The sequence below is a fragment of the Arvicanthis niloticus genome, chromosome 30 (genome assembly GCF_011762505.2).
Source record: "Arvicanthis niloticus isolate mArvNil1 chromosome 30, mArvNil1.pat.X, whole genome shotgun sequence".
NCBI classification, from domain to species: domain Eukaryota; kingdom Metazoa; phylum Chordata; class Mammalia; order Rodentia; family Muridae; genus Arvicanthis; species Arvicanthis niloticus.
This window is the reverse complement of record NC_133438.1, coordinates 8,564,840-8,582,039: the sequence shown is the minus strand read 5'-3', so window position 1 is coordinate 8,582,039 and position 17,200 is coordinate 8,564,840. Positions and strand designations below refer to the sequence as shown.

The 17,200-nt window shown below is 35.1% G+C and overlaps 1 protein-coding gene across 1 annotated transcript in view; it reads left to right on the top strand.

Moving 5' to 3' along the window:
• LOC143440601 (uncharacterized) overlaps positions 1–15,854 on the top strand; it is a 74,384-nt gene extending 58,530 nt beyond the window's left edge. Inside the window, exon 7 of the mRNA XM_076927406.1 lies at positions 13,101–15,854. Coding sequence (XP_076783521.1) covers positions 13,101–13,926 — 826 coding nt within the window. The 3' untranslated portion in view covers positions 13,927–15,854. The remainder of the gene's footprint in view (positions 1–13,100) is intronic.
• Positions 15,855–17,200: the final 1,346 nt, after the last annotated feature.

Sequence of the window (17,200 nt, the reverse complement as noted above, 5' to 3'; positions counted from 1 at the left end):
AGAATGATATCAGAATATTCCATTCCCATTGTAGGTATTAGAAGACTCTCCATGTGAGAATTAACATACAGAGGTAAATGTAATTTAATTTGGTTTTGTATGTGAAGGATGCTGTCCCCTTCTCATTCATATCACTGATCATATCTTCCTATCAATACTAAATATTTTTTATATAGTTTTAGTATACTGTATAGTCGGAAAAGTTATTGCCTCTTAGTTTTTCCTGCTCTTAGAGTTTTGGAGCATTTTGTAGATTTTTTTTTAAGTTCTCTTATCTTTTATGGTTAATTTCTCCATTTCCTAAAATAATGCCAGCAGGATTTTGATAAGATTTGGTTAATATCTATGAAGACTATAAAGCTATATCTACATTGCCTTCTACTGATAACTCTGTGGTCTGTCTTTATGTTAACAATCCATGGTTTATGTAGCTTTAATTGCTGTGTGTTTTAGAATCACCTCTGGGTATCTCCCGCCTCTCGTAATTTTTGAAGTCTTATGGCTCTTGCAATTTTAAAAATTTTAGGAAGATTTTCTTTACATAAAACATGCCTATAGGATCTTGGTACCAATTTCTTACAATATTCATAAAGCACAAACATGTTTTTATATTTCTTCACCCATTTGAAGGAGAACATGCAAGTGGTAAGTCAGTATTCACATGTTTTTAATGTAGTTTTCTCTTCTCTATCTACTGTTGATGTAGGCAGTCCAGGACAATGGAATTCTTGGAGAAGACACTTTTGAGACATTGATCTTTACTAGGTTGGTAGACTTGTTCCCTTTCTAAGATATGGTCACAGGTGAGCATGCTGGTTGAAGTTTGAGAAAAGTGAGCATCTTTTACTGTTGTGTGCATGATTCTCTGGATCCCTGCTAGGTATCATTAGTTCTCTGTGTTGTTCATGGTTGTCTTTCTCAATGGTTGACATTAAGCTTCCTGTATTACCATCTCGCTGCTTCCTACTGTTCTGTCATCTCTGCTTCCTACAGTTCTGTCATTGATTGTTTCATGTGTTTGGACGCATGTTTTGTAAAATGCATTCGTTTATGTTGATCAATAGCTTTCTAGAAATGGAACATTTGATTTTTTTGTTAATAAACTTTGTTTTGTGTGTTGATATGCCTGGCTTTTCCTCTTACCTGCCACAATTGCGACCAACCCTCTTCACAGAAAATCTTTACAAAATATTTCTTCACTCTAACCCTTTGTAGCCTTATATTTGAAGTAAGTATTTTCATAGAAAGTATATATTTTGAGTTTAGTGTGTTTTTCTTTTTCTTTAGAAGCTGTATCCCATTTTCATGTTTGGTTTGGGGAATATTATCTATATTCATTCACAAAATTCCTGAAGGAACATAGAAACACATAAAACCACTTTGTTCATTTTTCTTTATGACATTTTCCCCTCTTTCCGGGTTTCTTTGTATTTCATTGATATTTTGCAGTATATTTTATTCCTTGAGAAACTTGAGTAGTATTTTCTCTAGGTTCTTGTTTGGTCATTCACAAAGTTGCACACTGCTTGCCTGGTGGCTTCAGTGAGTTGAATTTCTATGACACTGTTTCTCTGTGTTCTCCCTCCTACATTGTTTCTAATTTTTGTTATTGTTTGGGACATTTAGTGTGGACACTGACTAGACAGAAAGAAGATTGTGGTGTACATGAAATGTGCACTTCTTTGTGACTAAATGTTTTGAGCATGTACTATTTAATTTTGGCTCTTTCAACTTTTTTTTTTGCTTTTTAAAATTACACTATTACTTGCTTTTTGTTTTATTTTTAAACTTGGGAAAATCTGCAGGTTTGTTTATTATACTATGAAATGTTTGTGATAAATATCTTAAGTCTATAGGCTGTTTCTTCATATACTCAGTTATTACAGTTGGCTCTAGCTTGTGTGTCTTGATAGTTGGTAATCTGTTCAGAAACTATGCCCCTATGTCTGTATATGAGTTCATTTTTCCTTGTGTTGCTCTGTAAGTTTCACCAATTGATGAAATTTGACCTGATTTCATTTGTTTATATATTACTTACTTTTCCATGCAGGACTTGTTGATAAGGCTGCCTATTTTTGTAACATAACTTTTGATGTGTTGGTGAAATTCAGTTGGTCATAGATGCTTGGGCTTTTTCTGTCTCTGCTGCTCTTATTGCCTGGGTGTTTTGCCATGCTGTTTTTTTTTTTTCTTGTACATCTGTAATATCATCCAAAATCACAGATGCTATGACTCAAGCTGGCTACATGTTTCTGGGGTTGCTCAACATACTCATGATCTTTGTGCCACCATATATATCTGTAGGACTCTTTTTTTTCCATATCTGTGAAGTAAATATGGGGAGCTTGTGAGTTTTAAGTTAATCATGTAAATCTTCAACACTGAGCTTTTTCACCGTAATATATTCAATTCCATGTGCATGTTTTCCATCTTCCCATGTCATTCTTTATTTCTTCAGTGCATTTAAGTTTCCATTTTAAAGGTCTGTCTTGTTTTTGGTTAGTTTTTTAAGAGCTATTTCTTCTTTGTTTACTGTTCAGATTTAATTGAATACATAAAAGCAACGTATAGTATAAGACTTTTCTAATTGTGTGGTTTTATAGATGATAAAAAAAATTCTTCCTCCAAATAGACACTTATTTCCTTTTTAACATCTCATTTGTATAAATTGTTTGCTTTTTATAATTAACAAATGTTGATATTTATTTATTACATTGCTCTATTCACTTACTGTGTTAGCCCTTTGTCACCCTCTGTCCCATCCTAGGTTAGACATGTTTCTTCCCAGTTGTCCTCCTCATATTTCGTGAATGATTTTTGTCCAGGATTGGGCCAGGTAGCCAGGATTTCACATGTCTGTAATTTCAACTGTCATGTCATATAGCAAGACTGTTTTTTATGTGCCACCTCCTCATCCAGCTCTTAAAATCTTTTCTTTTTTTCTGCTGTAATATTCTTTGCAATTTAGATGTGGAGGGTATGGAATTTCCATTATACCATAGGCAGTACGAAGTCAATGGTTGTCAGTATTTGAGCAGTTATGAGTCTCATTTTTATATTACTGTTGCCCACTGAAAGCACAGTTTCTTGGACAAAGGCAGAAAGTAGTTCCAGGCTATGGTGTGAACAGAACCATGTAAAGGCTGCTTGAGTAGTTGTAGATAATGTCAAGCCCTTCTAGGACTTATGACCTTTCCAATCACTGGCTTTTGTTTCCATATATATCCTTCTGTGAGGTGACCTCAGAATCAGAAAACCTTCTGTTACCCACAAAATCATTGACACTATGACACCGTTGGGCATGCCTTGCCTTGCAGATTGAGATTAGAGCACACAGATCCAAATCTGGGTATGGCCATTTTTAACATGGCCTCTTGCCCAAGCCGGCATGGCAATTTTTGACACTGTGAGGGTCCAAGATATTTGTAGACACTGTGTGTGGTCTGCTGAATTCTAAGCATCTTCTTGTTGGTATAGGGAAAAAAGTGAGGTTGTGTGTCAGGTACATAGCTTATTAAGATGCTGTTAGGTGTCAGCTTTCTCGTGGATATTTATAACTTTAAATTACAGAATTCTATTTTTTAAATAAGCAGCCCACTTGCTTTCTTACTCTCCCATATTGTCTCATTTAAAATTTTCTCTTTCCATGAACTGTGTACCCACTGATGAAATGTGTTGGGTGTGAAGGACACACTTCTCTGTTCTGATTAGAGGGAATTGATTCCAGCTGTCCTTTTGTATTGTTAGGTTCAGGTTTGTGTCTCATTGTGTTCCTTGGGCACAGGTATATTCCTTTTGTTCTCATGTTCTTCAGAGGACATATTTTTATAAGGAACATATGTGATATTTAGCCACAGGCCTTCCAGGGAATCTATTGTCATGGTCATGTTTCTTCTGAATCTACATATTTGTGTCTTAAATTGATTAATTCATAGGTGTTAAAAAAGAGTCTTATATTCTTGGCATTAAATCTGCTTGTATTCTATTCTCATGTAATTTAGAGGCAATCTCTTTGTCTCTGTCCATCCTTGGCAACGGGTCTTTGATTTTTCTTTGTGTATATTTGTTTGGACTTAACTGCGTTGGGTGTTGAGGTAAAGCTATGATGGTTTCTAGTGTTCCTTTTATTTGAGTTTGAGATAATATTCTTCTTGTGCGGTATTAGTATAGGATTTGTTTAAAGGAAAGAAGCATTCTTTGGTGAATCTGCCCATTTCTCAGACATCCTTAGAGCAATTGTTTACTACTTAAGTCTCAGTACTGCTTAATGCCTTTTCTAGGTTTGTAATGTAGAAGGCTAAATGGTCACTTGTTTCTAAGAGCTTGTCCTTTCTTCTTCAATAGTTCTGTGTGTGTGTGTGTGTGTGTGTGTGTGTGTGTGTGTGTGTATTTGACTTTCCACAGCACTCCGAAAGGTATCATTGATGTTGCTGGCATACATTACAATGTTCCCTATTCAGCTCTAGTTATCTTACTTGGGGATTCACATTTTTAGTTTGGATTAGGTGAAAAATGCTTCCTCAGATTTTTTTGTCCCTTCACAGAAACAAGTCTGTTGCCTTGACTCATTGAAATGTTTTTGAGTCTTTATTCTATGATTTTCTACACAACAAAGTAATATCTTTCTCTATACTATTTCAGAGTGACTTGTTCTTATGCCAGAAGCCAGAAGCCACATAATCATGGACAAATGCTTTTTACAACCAGCAACTCTTATTGCCAAAACTTCTCAGTGTCTCTTTGTCACCTCATTTTTGTGTGTCTGTATCTTTTATGATCTGGCTGGCACTCAGGATTATATTCTAAGAAAGTTTCTTTAGTAATCCATGAATTCTCTCCCTGTTCATTGATTTGAGTGTCCATAATAGCTAATTAAGGAACAATTAACCAAGTGCTGGAGAGGTGGCTCAGCAGTTAAGAGCGGTTGTTTCTAGGCTCAGTTCCAAGTATATACATGGTGACTTTACAGCCTTCTGTAACTCAGGTTCTAAAGGATCCATTGTCCTCTTATGGGTACTGCAGCTATGGCAAGTAAGAAATGCACAGACCTACCTGCAGGCAAACACCCATACGTAGCAAATTAAAGTACATAAATCTTAAGAAAAAGAAACAGTAAATAATTTGGAGGTACTATATAATGATTCAAGTTAACAGTATAGGTAAGAGTTTGGAAGTTTTTCTGCTAGTGTGAGAGTAAATGTGGAGCCTGAATAAGTGATTTCCAATGGACAAACTTAAGGAATAAATGTCAAGTCAGTGATATGTATTGGTTTTTATTGTTGTGTGCTGGGGACCAGCCATGACTGTTCTCTTTTCTGTTTCTGTCTCAATGGTAGCAGAAGAGGAGAAGAGTGCCAGTCGGGGCAAAACCTGGTCTTGGGAGATATTAGGGTTGCTGTTTAAATAAATTTACCTGTCTTAAGTCTAAGTGACTTTCCTGTGGTAGCTGACCTGCTTGTCTGAGTTCCTCTGAGACCAGAAAACTTTAGACTCTGGCATTTAGCACCTCACAGTCAAACAGTGGGGGATTAAGCAAAATGGCCTTTGTTCTATCTCTATAGCAACTTTTTGATTCTAACTCCCAGCCTGTTAGTTGAAGTCACAGGAAGAAAAACATATAATTTGAAAAGTGATTTTAGCCTTTATTTCTAGGTTATCTGTAAAAAGTATTTCTCTTGCTCTCTAAAAATTCTCCAAAGTTTTCTCCAAAACAGTTCTGTGTTCTCTTCTAATCTTGCTCTCTCCTCCTGCTCTGATGTAACAATGCCCTTGCTCCAAATGCCATACATTGTTCTTTCATAGTCTTTTGTACCCTTTCAAGGAGAATATGTCACATGGTTTATCCAAGCATCTTTACACACACACACACACACACACACACACACACACACACACACACACACAAGTTCACTAGAATTGAATAAGTTTACAACAGAGATGTTTACATGCACATCCAATTAGAGTAATTATCTAGTTAAACATTCATTATCTGTCACTAGTTCTCCAAGTGCATGGAGAATTAAAGAATTAAAGCGTACCTAAGTTGAAATTGAAATGGTTGTAAACATTAACTGTTACTGAGGAAATTTTTTTTTGTCCAGCTAATTTTCTGGGACATATATGTATTATTGGATGCAAATACCACATTCAAAAATGTTGTTTTATAATACATGTTCAGTTCTAAATATTGCATCTTATTGTCTGGAAAAGTGAGCATGTATCAGGCCACACTCTTTTTGCAGTTATTAGATGTACTATAGGTTAGGACAAAATTCTTACCTGTGATTCAACTAAGAGCCCTGGATGTTGATCAGAGAGGAGACTGTAAGCAAGAGATTCAAATATGTTAGAAGGATTGTGAAAGGTGTGAGGTGGGGCTCAGGTGAGAGTAGAAAGAGGACATGAATTTGGTTTTGTCAGTTTGTTTTGTACTAATGGTTCTGGAAATTTTTTCTGAGAATACTCTTAGATGTGGTAATATGGTTGTACAGTAGGCAATCAGATGTTCTTAGTATTTGATTAGACTAGTTTCGAGTCTCTGAAATAGCTTTTGCCTACGGAAATGCAGTTTCTTTGATCCAGACTGAAAGCAGCAACACACTTACTATGAGTGTGATTCAACACTTGTGAACTTGTAGGAAATGTCAGTGGCGGATTCTCTTCTAAGTCCTGTTATCTTCATAACATTGGCATTTGTCCAGGTTCCCTCTGTTATCTGTTCTCTGTCCCTACCCTCCCCAGCTACCCCCACCCCCCCCCCAATACACACCTGGTAGAGCTGGCCTCAGATTTAGCCAGAAAGCCTTCTGTTACCCACACGACAGTCTTGCTACTATCACAGCTGTGGGTATACTTTGCCTGAAAAATTGAGATTATAGAAAACAGGATCCAAACCCAGGTATGGACATTGACAGTTCTGCTGCTCATCCCAGTCTACACAGCAGTTTTCGAGACTATGAATGCTACCACCAGGGAGTCTAAGATATTTGTAGGTAGTGTTCCTGGTCTGATCTGAGTTTTTTTAGTTTTTGGGTTTTTGTTGTTGTTGTTATGGTTGTTGTTTTGTTTTTTTTTCTCAAGAAGGTTCACCTGCTTTCTGACTCTCCTATATTGATTGTCCCCTTTAAATTTTTCTCTGGCTTTTTGGAAATGTGTTCTCACTGGTGCACTGTTTTGAGTTAGTCCAATTAGAGGAGAAGAGTTACAGTTTTTTTTTTGTTTGTTTGTTTGTTTGTTTTTTTGGTTTTTTGGTTTTTTTTTTGTTTTTTTTTTTTGTTTTTTTTTTTTTGTTTTTTTTTTTTTGTTTTGTTTTTTTGCTTTAGCTGTGCTTCTCTTTGTCTTTATGTTCTCCCACTCTTAGAAGCTTTTATACTCAGCAAATGTCATATTTTACTGCAGGGTTTTTAAGTGTATATTGGCATGATCATTTTTCTTCACTTACTTGTGTCTACATATTTGGTGTCTTCCATTGATTAGTTTGTAGGAGGTGAAAGAGTCTTACGTTCTGATGTTAACTCATCATTCTTTCCATTTCCATGGAATTTAGAGACAGTCTCTGTGTCTGTGTAGTTCTTCGAATCTGGTCTCTGATTTTTCTTTGCATATAATTGTTTGAGCTTCCCTGCTTTGGGCATTCAAGTAAATTCAGCTTTATATAATCACTTTCTAGTGTTCCTCAGATTAACTTATTCACTTGTTTCTAGCAACTGATCATTTAATCTTCAATTCTGATTTATTTGTATATTACTTTTTACAGCACTGCATAATATAATGCTGATGTCATTGTTATACATTGGAGTATCCTCTTTTTCTCTCTTGTTCTAATACATAGTCATTTTTTGTTTTTTTTTTTTCTAGGTGAACAAAGGTTTGTCACTACTTTAGTCTCTGCACAGAGACAAGTTTGTTGTATTGAATGATTATGTTATCTTTGAGTCTGTTTCATTAATTGTGGAGAACCATTTTGCTACTTCTCTGAAGCAGAGAAAAAAAGAGAGAGATAGAGAGAGAGAGAGAGAGAGAGAGAGAGAGAGAGAGAGAGAGAGAGAGAGAGAGAGAGAAAGTCTACCTGCCTAGCAAAGTCAAAATAGGTCAGAGCCTGTTGGCAGATTTTCTGCCGGCTGAGGTATGAAATGATAAGAAGAGGTACACCTGAGGCTCAAGGTTAGGGACTGGAGATCATTTTCAGCTTGGTGGAAGGAACAGAGGCTTTAGGGATGGGAACAAATATTTCCTGTACATCTTAACAAAATTGTTTCTGTTAGCTTGTGGTTTTGCTTCCCATGGTACTGTAGTATAAGAAAGCTATAAGAGAAATACACTTGCAGCTGGTGTGGTATTAACCAAGCAGCCCTCCCATACCTGTCTCTTGAATCTTTTTTCTATGTTTCCTATAATCAGCTTCTCTCCCCCTCAGAGACTTCATACAGGCCAGACCAGTACAATTAGTTACTACATAAGCTTACTAATATCTTTCTACATTCTACTTCAGATTGATTTTTTCATTCTTTTAAGCACTGAGGTATGTAGTTGTGGACAAAAGTCTTTCCAAACCAGTGTCTCTTGCTGCCAAACATTTCTATATGTCTTGGTCACCTCATTTCTATGTGATTATCCTTCCTGAGCTGGCACTCAATTTGACACTTTGAGAACAAGTTCTCTGTGCTCCATAAAGTCTGTCTCACTGTTCTTTGATTTAAATCTCTATAATAAAGAATTAATAATTAAAAGCAGGAGATGTAGCTCAGTGGGTAAGGGCACTTGTTTTTTCAGTTTCCAGATTAAGTTCCCTATAATTCCCTGGAGCCTTTATATTCATCCAGAACTCAGATTCCAGCCTTCTTGTGCCTGCTGTAGGCTCTAGGGACATGATGTAAACAGATCAACATGGAGGCAAAGATACCCTTCCAAATAAAATTAAAATAAATAAACCTTTTTAGAAAAAAACTATAAACAATCTGGAGGTACTGAAAAGTATTCAAGATAACAGTACAGGAACAAACATAGTGTTGTCAGTCCTAATGTGAGAGTAGAGATGGAGCCAGGATATGTGACACAACAGCCGACATCGTAAGTCAACATTGGAAGAGTTAGGAATGATCCCTGTTTAAGATAAATAAAGTTGTTTGTGTACATGGACCCTACAGTGCTGAATATCCTATGTCCTTTATAATGTGGCAAAAGATTTATCATATTGATGATGAAGTTAGGCACATAGCTGTTAAGCTTTATGAAGATCCATCCTAATTGTGGAATAATTTATAATACAGGAAAATGCTCCTACCCAGCATCTGCATTAGCATATGTTGGATTAAGGGCTCTGTTTTAATTGTGTCCTAAATCAAACACAGCAATCTCTTCCATGCTATTCATATGAGAAGTACATTGAAACCAAACACATTGAGTGACATTCTCATTGTCACGCTCACTCTAGTGCCAGTGGGTCAGATATTATATTCTAGTGTGATGGCTAATCAAACTCCATTTAATGTTAGGCATCCATCATAGTACCGACTTGCCATTTGCCCCGACTCAAGTCTTTGAATGACAAGTTCGCAGTAATAACCCTGAATAGTAGTGTTTTGTAGCAGGTGTTTTGTAGTAGTGTTTTGTGCCTGGTGCCTGCAGAGGTTAGAAAAAAGCCTCAGACTGTAGTCATTCTTTTCTGTCACATTAATATATCATCTTATGCTCTCCTGTCTGTATGAATATTGATAAGATTTCTGGTATCAGTTTTGCTTTTGTGTCTTTTTATGTGCATTGTCCATAACAAAGTTGTATTTATTTTAGCTCTTAATTTTGAAAACCTTGATGTGAATGGTTATTCCAGTCAGTATTTCTGACACAGAAACTTGGAGAAAAACAATAAGAAGAATGGATGCTTCTCTGGTAAATGCCTCCCAGGTCAGTGTCCTGTCCACATTTTTTTGAAAATTCCTTTTATTATTTAAACCATTCAAGATTTTAGTTCTCTACCTCTTGTAATGTTATCGAAAGTATTTGTTTTCTGTAATTTATCTTTGTTCTTCCCCAATGATCTAAATTAAATCTTTAGATCTTTCACTTCTAATGGGACAAGCACAGCCATGCCCCATTGTATTTTCACTGGATTTTATACTGTGAGAACATAAATTTCCAAGAACTGAACCTGACATTCTGAAAGAGATTGTATTATAAATGGGGGGTCAAAGAATATGCTGATGGCTAATTTCTACATAGGATGGACTTGTGTACTTTAATATTAGTGGGTTAGGAAGGTCTTTTGTGCCACATAAATTACATTTCAGGAATAGTTAGGTTTCTAGAAACAACCTTGTGAATGTAGATCTGCAAATATATGGACATTGACATCACTGAGCAATGTATGGAAGAAGAGAAATTATGGAATTGTAGAATTAGAAGACAATCACTGTCTTGAAACCTGTGAGTAAATATTTTAGCTCCCTAGAGTCATAGATGATGGAAAGAATATGTGGCTTTCTCTTACCATAACATTGATGTGTTCGTGAGGAGATGCAGGTTGCAGTATTCTGATATCTCTTTTCGGCACTTTATGTCACACAGTGATCATATTCTTTCTTGTTCTAGAAGGGGTACAGCATTCTACCTAGGCCTCAGGATGTCAACTAAGTATTTTAGACTAGAGTCAGGTGAGACCCAGTTACAGACAGGATTAATATAATGTCCACAGTTGAGCAAGGCTGACAGCTGTAGAATTTAGAAGCACAGTCTTACTCACTGTAACTTGACCATCTGAGATGTGACACTGGGATTCTGGTTGATAAAAACTCTATAATTTATAATGGTACATTCCTACATGTAGGCCTTACATGCAAATGCTATATTCCCTAAAAGTTTGTTGTTTATGATTCCACTATGTAATCCTGTTTCAGAGAAAAAGAAAATAAAATAAAGACTAGGACCATTTTAGGTAACATTCTTTATTAAAATTAAATTTCAGGGTTTTGTTTTTGTTTTTGTTTTTTTTTTGTTGTTGTTTTGTTTTTTGAGACGGGGTTTCTCTAATTAGCCCTGGCTGTCCTGGAACTCACTCTGTAGACCAGGCTGGCCTCGAACTCAGAAATACACCTGCCTCTGCCTCCCAAGTGCTGGAATTAAAGGCATGTGCCACAACTGCCCGGCTTCAGTTTTCTTTTATGTATGTTTGTATATTTGCCTGAATATCTGCATATGTGCACTGTATTCCTCCAGCCTGTAGAGTTCAGAAGAGAGCATTGGATTTCAAAGAATTGGGATTAACAATCTGTTATGTAGTTTCATGCGGGTGCTGGGGAACAATTTTGGATTATGGAATTCAAACTGGAGACAAATTGTCAAATGAAGTGATGGTAACAAATCCTTTACCTATTCTTAAGGTCTTAAAAAATAATCACCCCTTCACAATAGTCACAAATAATATAAAATACCTTGGTGTGAATCTAACCAAGCAAGTAAAAGGACTGTATGACAAGAAAAAAATCAGAAAATTCATGAAGAGGAGAGACCTTATGAATATAATCAACATAGTACAGCATTCTATACATTGTTAATAAGAGCAGCAACACTTAACTTGTGACATATTTCTATAAGATTTCTAGAAGATGTTTATCTTTGAATATTTGCTGTGACTCATCATTATCACAAATTACTTCATTAGATCTTTTTTACCTAGGAAAATATTTTGTCCAGAAGCACATAGTAAACAGGTAATTTTCCATTACAGAGTCAGTTAACATTCAAGGATGTGGCTGTGGACTTCTCACAGGAGGAATGGGAAAGTCTTGACCGTGCTCAGAGGGCATTGTACATGGATGTGATGCTGGAGAATTACAACAATCTGGTTTTTGTGGGTAAGAATACTCTTCTTGTAGAATTCCTGATTCATTCTTTGAATTAACCTCCTGTGGAAACTCTCTGACATATCGAGAGACTCCCAGAATTAAGGAAATTCTGCTTAACAACATATCTTCTTCATTGTGTTTCCTTTACATTTCTTTCCATTCTTTGCAAGAGGAACCATTGTTGTATTCCATGGAATCTCTCCAAACATTGTATCTACTTTTAATTAAAACGTCCAAGTTTAAAAACAGTTAAATATTCAGAGCAAAAAAAAATATATTGTCACACCTGCAATAAGTGGAATAAACTAGTTTCACTGTTGCATTAAAGTTCTCACTTGTTTGTGAATTTAAAAATGAAGAAAGTTCTAAATAAAGAACTGTTGGTTCTGAGAATTTTTTTTTTGCTTATTTTTTTTTAACTTATTGACTTGTTGTCTCTATGTTTATTACTGTTATAGCATGGTTTTATATTATGAGTTCCATGCTAATGTGGTTTGCTTAATGAATTTCTAGCTGACCAAAGCTATATATTGTCACCCTGTCACAAACCATGAAAATAGAGAAACTTTATGTGATCCTTCAGAGAGTTCCTTTCTCAAAGTCTTTAATGCTCCATCACCTATTCTTCTTATCTTCTGCAAAACACAGTGTTTAAATAAGAATTAGAAGGACATTATTTCCTGTCATTTGATATAGATGAGTTTTGAGGTTGTTCTAAGCATCTATGTAATGACTGTGAAACCAGAAAGACCTCTCTTAAGACCTCTGTCCTTGAGAATGGTTAATTTACCTTAGAAAATTTCAGGAAACACGGGATATTGTCTTACTCATTTACTAATCCCTGTCATCTCTAATTGCAACTTTTTTTTCAGAGAATCATTGCATATGTCATAAATATGAGAACTTCTTGGATCAAGATGCACAGCATATTGTCCACGAGCATGTGAATATCCAAGAGAAGTCTTATAAATGTCATGAGCTTGGCAAAATCATTCATGAATCCACCCAAAGTGCACCTTATAAAACTAACCTCAGGGATACATCTGTTGAATCATCAAACCTCAAGAGACATGAAACCGGAAACACCAGAGAACTTTCCAAATATAAAAACTGTATAAAATGTTTAAATTTGTGTTCTAGAATTAGTCTGAATCAAGGAATCCACATAGAAAAGAAAGATGATGAGGTTTTTGACTCTAAACAAAACCTCATGCTCAAACCAACCAATAGTGGGAAAAAACCTTACAAATGTAATGATTATGACAAATGCTTCATCCAGAAAGGTGATCTTAGAAGTCATCAGAGAATGCATACCGGAGAGAAACCTTACAAATGTAGTGAATGTGACAAATGCTTTACCATCAAAAGTGATCTTAGAGTTCATCAGAAAATTCATACAGGAGAGAAACCTCATAAATGTTGTGAGTGTGAAAAATGCTTTACCAACAAATATCATCTTAGAATTCATCAGAGAGTACATTCAGGAGAGAAACCTTACAAATGTGGAGAATGTGACAAATCTTTTACCCAGAAAGGCAATCTTAGAAGTCATCAGAGAATGCATACCGGAGAGAAACCTTACAAATGTAGTGAATGTGACAGATGCTTTACCCAGAAATGCAGTCTTATTATTCATCAGATAATTCATACTGGAGAGAAACCTTACAAATGTACTGAATGTGACAAATGCTTTTCTAACAAAAGTGATCTTAAAATTCATCAGAGAATTCATACAGGAGAGAAACCTTACAAATGTAGTATATGTGACAAATGCTTTACCCACAAATGCAGTCTTAGTATTCATCAGAGACTACATTCAGGAGAGAAACCATACAAATGTACAGAATGTGACAAGTGCTTTACCCAAAAATGCAGTCTTCTTATTCATCAGAGGATTCATACAGGAGAGAAACCTTACAAGTGTACTGAATGTGACAAATGCTTTACCAACAAAAGTGATCTTAGAAGTCATGAGAGAATTCATACAGGAGAGAAACCTTACAAATGTACTGAATGTGACAAATGCTTTACCCACAAGTGCAGTCTTAGTATTCATCAGGGAATTCATGGAGGAGTAAAACCTTAAAAATATCATGAGTATCATAAATTCTTTAACCAGAAACACTCATCAGAGAATGCAAACAGTAGAGAAACTTTAGAAATGAAGTAAGAGAAAAAACATTTACCAAGGGAGATCATCTTAGAACTCAACAGAGACATTATATAGGAGTGACAACTTACAACTGTAGTAAATGTACAAATTTTTTACTGTTGGCTTATCTCTTGAATACATCAAAGAAAACATACAGGAGAAAAATCTCTGAAATGTAATGTATGAGGACATTTCTTTACCTGACTCTCAAGTCTAAGAAAATATCTGGAAATTTATAGCAAAGAAAATGTCTCCACTGGGAAAAAATGTGGCATGTGCTTTATAAAAGTTGTATTCTTCGCAACACTTCACATTAGAGAATTATTATCAACATAAGAAATTTGTGAACCCCTTTAGGTAATGTTCAGATATTAAAATCTATCCAGCATTTGTTCTGAGAGAAACTCTGAAAATGTGACAATGAAGGAAATAGTTCATTAAAGTGTTTAATTTCTCCCCTAAATATTCAATAATGAAGACAAAGTGGGAAAGCCAGAAGAATGTGATGCTGTGTAACAGTTTCCTGGAGACTGAAATAATCCATTGCAAAGAGAAACTGATTAAGGCAGGTAATACACCTCTTAAAAAATTAATATTCTGTACATTTAACTCAAATGAAGAAACTCAGACCAGTTATACTTCTTAAAAGAGGGCATGACAAACTGAGCCACTAAGATAGGATGCTCTTTATCCTATAGATATGCCTACTGATATGCAGTTTGCTCCAAGTGTCCATTCATAATCTGAATCATATGCTGGTTTTAAGTTTCAACATAGCAATTGTCTTTGTCTCTCCATAATTGATTCTGCAGTAATCTATCATGAATAATCGCCAGATTTTCCTAATGTTAATGTGATTGACTTTCTATATAAAAAGTAATGATAGGGGAGGTTATAATTTACTAAACTGCGTGTCACTGATTATGTCACTATTCTCTTCATATATCTTTTGTGTCCTCAGCAGGAGTAAATGATTTTCATTATAATTTTAGTGTATGGTTAATTTGGGGGAAATTCATTCTTCTTTGTTTAGATTTTTATCTTTTTGAAGGTTTGGGTAGTTTCTCCAAATTCCACTTGTTTTGTGGTCAAGTTTTCTATTTTCACAAATGATACCAGCAGAATTTTGATAAGAATTGCTTACTATAACCACAGGATGTAAAACTCTGTTTGGATTGCTTTTCCATTAATATCTTTTGTCATCCTGAGGCAAAACTCAATAATTTTCATTACTATAATTTTAATATTGATTTTTTGCATATTTGGATGCTTTCTCGAATGTTTATATCATCTTCACATTACTTTTTCTAGGTTGTAGGAATGGTTTGATTTGTTAAAAACAAATTGTTTAGAATGTTTACATAAGAGAAACTTACTTGACAATTGTGTTCCCATGGTTAAATGAGAACATTCTAATGTGTAAGTATTCACATATCATATATGTATTCTTCTGTTTTATATCTCCTGTTGATTTTCTTATGCATGTTGGTCAGTGAGTCGTTATTCATTATTGAAAGAATGTATTTCAGTTAGTCATTTCATACACAACTACCTGTATGATATATTTGAGTCTTAGTTAATTTTTTGCTTGTTTGGTTGTTTGAAAACTGCACATCGACTTGCATGATAGCTACATTTCTACTGACACTGTACCTCTGCTTTCCGTTTGTTGAGTTATTGGCTGTATTTGTCAGTTTTGAGGACCTTGTGTATGGACAATGAGTGGGCATAGTGGAAATCTCCCAGCCTAGGAGATGTGCATTTTATTCATGACTAACAGAGTGGAGCATGTTTAATGTGCATATTGTCCTTTTGAATTCCTTTTTACCAAGATACATTAAAATTATTCACGTATTTCTTCATTTAATTATCATTTATTTACTTTATTTTTTCTCTATTTTATTCTACATTCTGGCTATTAACCAGTTGTACTATGAATAGCTAACTGATCAATTTGTCAATTGAAAGAAAAAATTTCAATCACAATACATGGAGAAACCAGTATATCCAATATATTCCACGACCAAACTACACTTATACAATATTTTTCTACTACTCCAGTTCTACAGAGGATAGTAAAAGGTAAAGTCCAACACAAAGAGGGTAACCACACCCAGGAAAACACAAGAAAAGAAAATAATCATCTCTCAGTAAAACCAAAAGAACACACACACTCACACACTCACACACACTGAGTACTACAGCAACCATCAAAATAACTGAAACTAACAATCACTAGTCATTAGTACCTCTCAGCATCAATGGTCTCAATTTACTAATAAAAATAAACAGGTTTACAGACTGGATGCCAAAACAGGATCCATTATTCTGCTGCATACAAACACACCCCAGCAAAAAAGATAGACATTATCTATCTAAAGGGCTGGAAAATGTTTTATAAGCAAATGGACTAAAGAAAACCTGGAGTAGACATTCTAAAATGTGATAAAATAGATTTTCAACCAAAAGTAATCAAAAGGGATGAGAAAGGACACATCATACTCATCAAAGGAAAAGTCCACCAAGATGAAGATTCAGTTCTGAACATCTATACCACAAATTCAAGGGCACACACATTTGTAAAAGAAACTTTACTTAAGCTCAAATAACACATTGAACCCCACACAATTATAGTGGGGTACTTCAATACCCCACTCTCACCAATGGATAGGTCATTGTAACAGAATATAAAGAGAAAAGCAATGAAACTAATAGCTATTATAAACCAAATGGATGTAACTTATTTCAACAGAATTTTTCATCTCAAAACAATAAAATATGCTTCTTCTCAGCACCTCTTGGAACCTTCTCCAAAATTGAATATACAATCAGTCACAAAACAAGGTTCAACAGATACAAGAAGATTCAAATAAACTCTTGCATCTTATCAGTTCACCATGGATTAAGGCAGGACTTCAACTACAGAAACAAAAAAACCCCACAAACTTACGGAAACTGAACAACTTTCTATTCAATGATCACTGTGTTAAGGAAGAAATAATGAAAGAAATTAAAGACTTTCTAAAATTCAAAGAAAAGGCAAAACATACCCAAACTTGGGAATTTGGGGGGCAAATGGATGGAACTTGAGAATATCAACCTTAGTGAGGTAACCCAGTCTCAAAAGGACATGCATGGTATAAACTCACTTACAATTAGATATTAGTGATAAAATACAAGATACCCATATAACTTCAATTATTTTCAA